This window comes from Pinus tabuliformis, chromosome 2_2 (genome assembly GCF_031772625.1).
Source record: "Pinus tabuliformis cultivar Carrire ecotype Pingquan chromosome 2_2, CPIR1, whole genome shotgun sequence".
NCBI lineage: Eukaryota > Viridiplantae > Streptophyta > Pinopsida > Pinales > Pinaceae > Pinus > Pinus tabuliformis.
In genome coordinates, this window is record NC_142300.1 from 150,589,449 (window position 1) to 150,600,267 (window position 10,819).

Below are 10,819 nucleotides of genomic sequence, written 5' to 3' on the forward strand. Positions count from 1 at the left end.
TATTTCATACTGTTTGTGGCATTGTAACCAAAATCCATTTTAGAAGGAACATCTATAATTTATTATAATATAGAATTCTTACCTGAGAATGCAAATGGGATTTTCTATTATGCCTCTACACACCAAATGATTTACAAGACATTTATAACTGAGTTGTAAATATGATGACAAACGAGTGAATAATGAAATATTGAAAAAGTCACTTATTTTAATATGAAAATTCCATAAAACAGTGAACCATATTTCTATGAGCATCAATTTACCTTTTTAAATCAATGCACTTCCAATTAAAACACAATATAAATGGGAAATGCACTCTCGGCATTGAATTTCCCTTATAAACCAACATTCAATACATCAACAAATATGGAGATAGTGCAATAAAGAAGCTCCTCAAGATGGCAATTTACAAAAGGACAACTTAGATCCATCTGATATAAACTCAATAAGACAACAGACTAAATCTGACCAGAACCAAAACCATTTCCAAAATGACATAAAATCCAAATTTCTCCACAAACCAGATGCCACAAAGGAATGAAACAACAATACACAAGTACATTCGTTCCAACCCAAACACTTTCAATTGTACATACGTTCCAACCCAAACATTAAGTGAAGTTACAACTTTTAACTGTAAGTGAATTGGAAAATGAATTTCACATATTAATGCAATCATTGCATCTAAAGTATCTGTCTAAGAAGTTTGAATGTGAAACCTCTGAATGTGAAATCTCTGCATATTATCACAGACTCACACCTTGTAACAATGTATTATGCCTAGTGCTACAATTACATATAACATCATGCCCAACCATAAATACACAATGACAACATTTTTAGTTTACATTTCATCAAATTGTAGCAATACTTCATGATGAAACAACACATAACATTTACCCAAAATATTATTGTGAGACAACACATGTTGGAATTTAGACAATCATGCATAGGTTATGGAAATACATTATGATTGTGCAAGATGATAATTCCATTAAAAGCTACATGCACGAATTTCTCTTGCTATCTATGTAAGAAAGTTATGTATAGTTACAACTATTAATTCGATACGAGCTTCCCTACTCTACTGCATACATATAAGCCACAATTAGTAGCATAAGTCAATACTAGGGTCAGAGTTATAGTAAGCCATAGTCAACATGCTAAGTTTGTTGCATATTATTTAACATCAATGTCCAACATACAACATTCTATTTTTAAATCCACATACATGATTGCAGTATCATATCCATTATTCCACCCCTTTCTACTATGCAAATTAGTAACTATACACATCACTTTCTGAATGTTCACCTAAACCTCAATTTGAATCCAAACATGTGAATCTAAACTCTTCGTAAAAGAGGAAAGGAAGGAAGGAAAGAGACTATGAACGTGGCCTCCTCACCGGAAACCTGCGAGTGTGAACTAAAAAGGAGAGACTGTGACCGTGACCTCCTTTAATTAGGAGACTGAACCTAAATTTGAAACTGTGAACTCTAAAGAAGGGAGGCTCACCTGTCCAAATCCAAGGAGGAAACTACGAAACTGAGATACTTCCGAGGAAACAAGTGGAATTTTCTTGGACTGAACCTGAATTTGAATTTGATTTGTGAACTCTTAAAAGAAGGTGACTTCCCAAATGGAATTCGAACCTATGAACTCCTAAAAGTAGGAACTCTCTTGAAAGAGGAAATAATGACCAGTCTTTCAGGTATTACTCTTAAAAAAAGGAATAGTGACCTGTCCTTAAGGTCTTGAGACTGAACCTGACTGAATTTGAACCTAGAATTTGAATCTGATCCGTTGAAACTCTTAAAAACGAGATGACCTCCTAAAAGGAAAGAGACTGGACCTGAATTTGAAGCTAGGAACCCTTAAAAGAAGGGAGAGTGATCTATCCAAATTAATCAAGTTAATTTAGCCTATTGGAGGAGGAAACTGGGAAACTGACTTCTTTCCTAAAAAGAACCTGAATTTCTTTGGACTAGACCTAATTAGATTAATTTGACCTATTAAAGAAGGAAATTGGGAAACTGACTCAAATTTGAATCTGATCCGTTGAAACGACATGAAAATTCCTGAATGCTAGTTCCATTAACATAAAACAAGCAGAATCAACAAAAATCATAAGAATATGCAAAAAAATACAGAAAAATGTGATAAGAGCTAATTTCCCAGCAAAATCAAGTGTTCAAAAACACAACAGTGTAGCAAGAGCAAAAAGAACAAAAATCCCAACATCAAGTTCAAGTGTTGAGAAACACAGTGGTTGGTAGGATTTAGACTCCTACCAGATAGACGCAAAAGCCACCATTGTGTCCAAACATCCCCCAAACCTTGCTAGACCTGCAACCAAAACTTGTAAAACATGAAAAAATTAGAAGATGGAAAAAACATACAAACAAATTACAGGCAATTCGAAAAAAAAACCCATGTATTTATCAATTTACCTTCGACCTCGAACTGGCTAGAATTTCGTATTGGCTCCTTCCCAAACAACAAGCCACGAGAATGAAACAACGACCAAGGTATCTGTAAACCCTCGATGGTGCAGAACGAACAACAACAATGAAATTTGTAAACCCCCGACCCCGTAGAGCGTTTAACAATAGCAGCAGAGTTAAACCCACCTCGAAATAGGTAAAGCAACAAAACCTTAAACCCTGAACAACAATGGCAGGCACAATCAAACAACCACAACATAAACCCTAGTCTGTTTACAAACCACTGCAAGCAACCTCGCCGGGTGAGCAGGTCAAGAATGGCAGACAAGGCACACATGTATTGGAGTCGTCCTGTGCCATCATTGGCGAAGCGCATCGCTCACACACTAGACCTGAACAAAACAACATAGGGCATAGTAGACATCGGAGAAAACAACCGGAATGAAACCCTAAACAACGAGCAATGTGGTAAGTTAAATGCCCCCACCCACCACAACACGTGGCAGGCTCCACTCGGCAGGTGTCGTACACCGGGGGTAGGTGTCCATGTGCCAAAAGTTGAGGTGGAGGGGAGGGCGCACAGGTAATGGCGTCCCTCCCCTATATAAATAAGAATTGGCATCGGTGACACAAAACTCCATTCATAGAGATTCCCATTTGACGATAGGAGTAAAGTGGAAGAGTGTAACACACGTTATACAGTACAAAATAGACGACTCAAGTACTGTGTTGATGACATAAGTCGTAACACGCAACACAATACAAAGTACAAGAGACTTCAAGTTGCAAAACTTCTCCAGGCTCTAACAATGCTTTAAGTAATTTTAGTTCCACAAGGGAAAGTGTAACTTAATTAATCTTTTTACTGTAATGAAGGTAGTGAAACGATATTTTTCAAATTAAAATGATAGAAAACTGAGGAGGATTTACCTGATTTTTTTTCAACTTTATTTGAACATGTGATTTTTTTTACGTTATTTATAAATTTTATAAGTTTCAATTAATCCAATAAAATTCTCACTTTTCTTTTATAATGTTTATTTATAATATTAAATGACAATAATGTTAAATATCTATAATAAAGTTTAAAAAGGGATTCTCTTAGTAGACGTGTGACATTTTTTTGTTAATGACGTTTCTTATGAATTAAATTTTTATCTTAAGTTTTTGGATGTTTTTAATAGTAGATTTGCAAAAATAAATAAAAATAAAGTCATATTCACCAAATCTTTCCACTAAGAATATGCATTTGAAAGACAATAAGTCTCTTTAATTTAGTATTGAATCCTCTTACAGTTTAATTTAAATTTCACTCAAAAATACGTTAGTATTTCTATTAGAAATAACACTCTTTGAAATCCCCAAAATGCACCAAGACCCTTTTAAGTAACAAATTTGCAACTTCTTATCATTTAACGATCTTCTTATAAACCATTGAAATACACATCTTATTGAAAGCTTTGACTCCTACATACACATAATCATGCATTCTTAATATTATCATTAATAGAATAAACAATGTCATTGGAGATGTGGAGCTCCTCTTCGAAGAAAACTTATGAACACCCTACACATGTAGATGAAAGATCTTTTCCCATTGGATTTGATTCTGAATAAAGAAGATAGAGACATGGATATATGCAACAACTTTTTTTTTTGTTGGAATATGTCTACCAAAAAAAACAAAAACACTACCCAAAAAAAAAAAAACTAGCAATAAAGTGTTTCCAATATTGACCTTCATTATTGACTTGCCATGAAGATATAATTTTGGATTCACATTATCTAGCATTATAATCCTTTCCGAAAAGGAAGAACATTTTTCCTTCTCTAATTCTCATCATGCCCACAGGGTTTTAAAACCGTAAAGTTGTTGATTGTTGTCATCCTTGATTTTTAATAGTAGCTATATTCACAGTTTATAATGATTATGAAATGTCAATTACTTATTTCTAATTGAATTTAAAGAAATAAAAAGACATATATGAGATGTATTACATACTCGTTTTATATTCAAAATGAAAAAAAAAAATCTTTAATAGAAATAAATAAATAAATTAAAAGATACAAAACATTAATTAAGGTATATATATATATATATATATATATATAATGTTTAAATATATATTTAATTCTTCTAAATATATAACATAAATAAATATTTATAATTTAAAAATAGATAAAACAATAAAAATATTAATTTATGAAATTAAGTCTTATTTAAAAATAAATTTACATAAATAAATAATGATCACAAATAGTTAATTCATATTAAAAAAAAAAAATGTGGAGCTGCTCTGCAACGGCGATGGCGGAACCCTAGTGCGGGAACTACAGGCCTCTTTCAGCTGGCGCGCTAGTCGACAATGGATGCGGTCAGCTGGGCCCTCCAAGGTTTTACAGATGGGGCCACTGCCATAGGGCAGGGCTGACCACCTGCCGCTCGTCAGTTTACTTTTACTTGTGCTTTGCGGTTTGGTTTCTTGGCGTCTGCCTTCTCCCCCGTGGTTTCCTCCCTGCTCGCCAACACCTGACGCTGACCTCCGTTATCTGTTGCCGTCGTCCCGGTTTCGAACCACCCAGCGCTGACCTCCGTTTCCCGCATCCGACGGATCCGGGCTCGAACCCTTCTGTGCTCCCACCGTCAGTTAACATGGTTGAGGAGGACCTGTTAGATTATGGGGAGGACCCCATACCCAACCAAGAAATTTGGGCTCACACCACCAGACCGTTGATGATTCCGCGTAGCGTTGCTCTTGGGGTAACGGCTGGCACTTCCTCACGGCCTCAGCACCAGCTGCCTACTGGGAAAGGCAAAAGGCCGGAATATCCTACCCCGGGCGCCGCACTTGATAGCCCACCCCTCTCTCCGGCGACTCTTCAGCTCTTGGGTTCATGTTTCCCTGCGTCGCCATCTCTGGACGCTCCTCTCCATCAACCATTGCGACCTCCCCTCCCTCCGCCCCCGTCCCCTCCCCCTCCATCTAGCTCTCACTCCCTCTCGGTCTCATTTATGCCGCTGAATCAGCATATACCCCCCCCTACTTCCGGCCCGAACCTGCAGGGTACTGTTTCCTCGGCCCCTCGCACCCCTATTCGTTCTGGATGCTTTACACCGCCATTCCCTGTTCAGTCGGTACATTCTGCTCAACAAAGCTCCTCGGACCCGTGTCGCAAGTTACTCAGAGAATCCCTCTTGGGTAAACGCTCGGAGAAGGTTACTAAAGGAAGATGCCTTAAAGCTAATTATTCTGGTTTCAAAGTAAATTTTGGGCCTGAAGCTCCGCTGCCGGACATTATGGATGCCGCGGGTAAGGTTCTTGTTGGTCGTGTTCGAGGACGAAATTATACGGCGGAGAGACTTAAGGCGTGGGTGGAGGTGATATGGGGACCGCTGCTTAAAGAATTACCCGAGGTGATGGTTCTTACCAGAGGATGGTTCGCCCTGCACTTCTGCCACCATCAATTCGCTGAATGGATTCTGGGCAAATATTGGCACATTGAGCTTATGCCGGTATTCCTTAAACGCTGGGATCCCTTATTTGATCCTGAGCGCGAACAACTTGGGGCTGGCCCTATCTGGGTGCACTTACCAGGCTTGCCATGGCAATTCTGGTGTCCATATGCTTTCAAGAAAATTAGTGATGCCCTAGGCACCTACCTGGAGCATGATCGCTCATACGAGAAGTCTGGTAAACGCTCCATGGCTCGCATTTTGGTTCATATGGATACTAGACCGGGTCTGGAGGAGATTATAGAAATCTATCATAACCATGTCACCAGGAAGCAGATACTGGACTACGAAGGTGTTCCCTTCCGTTGCCGCAGATGCCACAAGACTGGTCATCTCTATAAGGACTGCCCATTGGTTACAGGGGGGGTCAAGGAGAGCATGCATGGTCCCAGAAAACAACCTCCTGTTACTCCAATGGCAGATGTCAATAATGCGGAGGGTGATCCGAGACAGCAGGAGACGACAACCAAGGGGCCGAGCGAAGGGGGGAAAAAGAGATCATCCAGGAAATTTGTTGTGCCTTCAACTGAGCCGCCGCGTACCAGATCCAAGACTGCTGAAGCCGCAGCAAAGCCGATGGAGACGGCATCTTCACATTCAGGTGATAACTCCATTCCTACTTGTCAACCTTCTATTTCGAATGAATTGCAATCCATTATGCACCATGCATTCAGAACTTCCTTTTCTGAGAGTGTCTCCTTACCATCCATCCATTGCCCCATTGATCCCCCCCTCCCTACTTTCTCAACTACCCCCCCTTCCTATATCCCGGAGACTGGTCTCCCGGATTCCCCTCCCTCCCCGATGGTATCTGGTGGGCACCATTATCTTTTGAGATCCAGAACTCGGCCTAAAATTTTAGGACTGGGATCCTCCCCAGGTCGGCATCAGAAACTAAAGCGAGGCCGGCCATCCCAAATTTCTTCTGCAAAATTATCTGTTGTGGCTGATGTGGCTTCGGGTCGACAGATCACTATTGAAAGGGCACTTAGAGCGAATGAGCCCCAGAACTGGGTGACCCCATGATTTTTCTCTCCTTCAACTGCAGGGGTTTAGCCAGCCCTAAAAAACGATTGGCTCTCAAGAGACTGGTACTTGAATCCAGATGTGATATCATTTTTCTTCAGGAAACACTATGCTCCTCTGAACTTGCAGTTCGTTGCCTACACTCTTTTCTCCCTGGATGGTTCCTGCATGGGTTGGATGCCTGTGGTAGATCTGGTGGACTACTCATTGGTATCAATCCTATAATACACAGACCTCTTTCGGTATGGGGAGGGAGAGGTTTCCTTGGTATGGACATCACTTTGGGTGAATTGGGCCTTCCCATCAGAATTCTCAACATCTATGGACCCAATCAAAACAAGCTCGACTTTTGGCAAAATTTTCTATCTGAAGGACATATTACACAGAGCACCATTATCGGGGGTGATTTTAATTTCTCGTTGGGATCTGGGGAGACATGGGGGATATCTTCACAAGGGGATCCTATCGCGGAACAAATGTCCATGCTCCTCGATGGCCAGCATCTTGTGGACATCCCCATGAATAAAAAACTTCCTACTTGGCACAATCAGCGTACGGGAGAGGCTGCTCTTGGAAGGAGGCTGGACAGGTACATGATGCATGAGGCGCTGATACAGAAATTCCCATTATATAGACAGTGGGTTAGCAACGGGGGTCTGTCTGATCATCACCCTATCCTTCTTCAGATCAGTGGCAACTCGCCAAAGCCGCGCTCCCCCTACAAATTTTTTGTTGGCCATCTTCAAGACCCAGAATACATCAAGTTGGTATCGGATTTCTGGGCCTCACAGCCCCAGTTGAGAGAAGGGAGGAAAGCTTCAGACTTCTGTGACGGGCTTAAAAAGCTCAACAAAATGTCAGAAACCTGGGCTCGTCTGAAGCGAAGCAGAGAGGAACAGAACCTGAAGGATAAGGAAGATAGAATAGGCCAATTAACAGACGAATGGGGAACAGGTTATCAATCGGATGAAACAAAAGCTGAACTCTGCCAACTGATTGAGGAAAAATTGAAGATCTTAATGGAAAGGGAAGAACTCTGGCGCCTAAAGAGCCGAGCCATCTGGCTTAAAGCAGGGGACAACAATACAAATTTTTTTCATAATATTGCCAATGGCAGAAAGGCCGCTAACACTATATGGCAGCTTCCAATGGATCCTGATGGTTGGGCAACCACTCATCAACAGCTGGCTAGATTGGGGATCACTCATTTCAAGGGACTCTATACGGCCCCAAATTCTGTAAACCTTCCAGAGATTATCAGACTTGCTGGTAAGTTTCCAAGGTTCGTGGCACAGGAGGACATTGAGGATCTCTGCCAACCAGTCAGTGAACAAGAGCTTGAAAGCACGCTTAAGTGGTTCAAAAAGGACAAGAGCCCGGGACCAGATGGATGGCCTGTGGAATTCTACCTGGCTTTCTATGAGATGATGAAGGAGGACCTATTGGCGGTGGTGGAGGAGAGCAGGATCACGGGTCACATTCACCCACCCATGAACCAGACCTTTATAGCCTTGATCCCCAAATCTGACGAGCCCACATCCTTCAATGACTTTCGGCCCATATCCCTCTGCAACTGTCTCTATAAAATCATAGCCAAAATCATTGCCAACCGTATAAAGCCAATCCTATCCTCGCATATCTCGGCAGAGCAATTTGCCTTCCTCAGGAACCGACATATTCAAGAGGCTATTGGCACTGCCCAAGAAGCTTTACACTCTATCAAGCTAAAGAACCTGAAAGGCATCTCCCTAAAAATTGACCTTGCCAAGGCATTTGACAAAGTAAATTGGTTATATTTGAAGATGATACTTACTCATCTAGGTTTCCCTCATATTCTCATCAATTGGATCATGGGCTGTGTTACTTCGGTATCATTTGCTATACTCATCAATGGTGCGGCTTCGGAACGATTTCATATCTCCAGGGGGATAAGGCAAGGCTGCCCTCTATCCCCATTACTTTTTCTCATTGTTATGGAAGGATTGAGCAGGCTTATAGCTGAAGCTAGAAGGACGGGAGACATAAGTGGTCTCAAAATTACGGAGCAGTTTGTCCTAACCCACCTATTGTTTGTGGATGATATATTAATCTTCCTGAATGGCAGTATCAGGGACACCGTCGCCCTTAATGACATTCTGCTCCTCTTTTGTAAAGCCACGAGCATGGAAATAAACGAGCAGAAATCCACCAGGTCCATGATGCATTGCTCACAGCAGGAAGCTCTACTAGCTGGACAGTTTTTCCCTTTCATAGAATGCCAGTTGATGGATGGAATCAAATATCTGGGATTTAGACTGAAGCCGGATGGGTATAAAATTACTCACTGGTATTGGCTTATAAACAAAATTGAAAGGAGGATAACAGGTTGGCAGCATCGGCTATTGTCTAAAGCAGGCAGACTCCTACTGATCAAGACAGTCCTGGAGGCCACCCCTGTTTATTGGATGTCTCTGACATGGATCCCTAAAGGCATTTTGAACAGGATTCAACAAATCTGCTCCCGTTTTCTCTGGAATGGAAACAAAAAAGGAAGGATTTTTGCTTGGACCAGATGGACCACAATTGCACTGCCAAAGAAATGGGGTGGATGGGGTATCAAGTCCCTACAGGAATTTGCACTTGCTCTCACGGCCAAACAGGGCTGGGCCCTCACCAAGATGGACAGTCTATGGGCTAAGATTATTCATCACAAATACATATGGCCATCCTGCTTCACGGAATGGCTTCGCAGACCTTCTTGGAATCAACAAGGTATTTCAGCGATCTGGCGTGCCACTCTCAAGGCGATGCCCCTTATTAGAGATAATCTACTCTGGAGGGTGGGTGATGGGGCTCAGATTCGTATTGGACTTGACCCTTGGCCTGGTTCGGGGAATGCTCACATACTGCCCAGAGATCTGATCCATCACCTCAATCACAGGGGCATCAAATATTTAGCACAGATCGGCGATCGGGAGCGCTCCACTATATTTTCACAAGCTTGGATTAATGTTGGGCTCGGACAGTTCCCGGAGGCTTGGACAGAACAGTGGAATGGATACATACGAGCTCTTATTGAAACCCATATCAAACTTCGGGAGGATGAAGATCAGCTTATATGGGCCCCTGCTAAATCTGGGACATACTCACCCAATCTGGGTTATATCAGGCTTATGGAAGACAGAAAACCTACAAGCCTGCTAGGCTGGTGGAAAGTGGTGTGGAAGCTCCAAGTGCAGCCCAGAAACAGGCTTCTCCTGTGGAACATAATCGCAAATAAATTACCTACAGGGGATGCCCTCAAGAAGCGGGCCATAGCAGGACCATCTTGGTGCGTACTTTGCCAAAGAAATGAAGAATCGTCGATCCACCTGTTCCTCCACTGCGAGACAACAAAAGAAATCTGGCAACAGGTCACACAGGCACTGAATATCAGAAAGAATTGGCTGGGCGAGGACATACCGACTGCCTGGACAAATTGGTGGGAAGCGGTTGCCACAGAAAAGGCCTTAAATCTCCCAGCAGTGATATCGAGTTTCATCTGGCGGAGCAGGAACGCTTACATTTTTTAGAACTGTAGAATCAACAAACAGTTACTCTCGGCATCCATTTGTGCTGCCTACAATGAAATACCTTTTGAGAGCAAACCTACCCAACCTAGAATTATTCAGCCTGAAATCATAAAATAGGATATGCCTTGGGCATATTTTGACGGGGCAGCGCCGCCACAAGGATGTGGTGGGGGGATTGTTTTTTTCCTATCGGATACTCATTTTTTTCACCTAAGACTGGGTCTGGGTTCGGGCTCAAATAATTTTGCGGAACTTATCACTTTGAGACACCTTCTTTATTT

General features: G+C 41.8%; 1 protein-coding gene across 1 annotated transcript; it reads left to right on the forward strand.

The window, feature by feature from the left end:
• Positions 1 to 7,463: 7,463 nt before the first annotated feature.
• LOC149191875 (uncharacterized) lies at positions 7,464 to 10,538 on the forward strand. Its single transcript, XM_089406764.1, has 2 exons — positions 7,464 to 8,460; positions 8,809 to 10,538. The coding sequence occupies exons 1-2, from the start codon at positions 7,464 to 7,466 to the stop codon at positions 10,536 to 10,538; spliced, it is 2,727 nt and encodes a 908-aa protein (XP_089262890.1).
• Positions 10,539 to 10,819: the final 281 nt, after the last annotated feature.

Excerpts from the sequence above, each read along its gene's own strand:
- LOC149191875 (XM_089406764.1), top strand. The coding sequence starts at position 7,464 with ATGTCCATGCTCCTCGATGGCCAGCATCTTGTGGACATCCCCATGAAT. Across the intron at positions 8,461-8,808 it reads GGAGGAGAGCAGGATCACGG|GTTTCCCTCATATTCTCATC; the intron begins GTCACATTCACC and ends TTACTCATCTAG.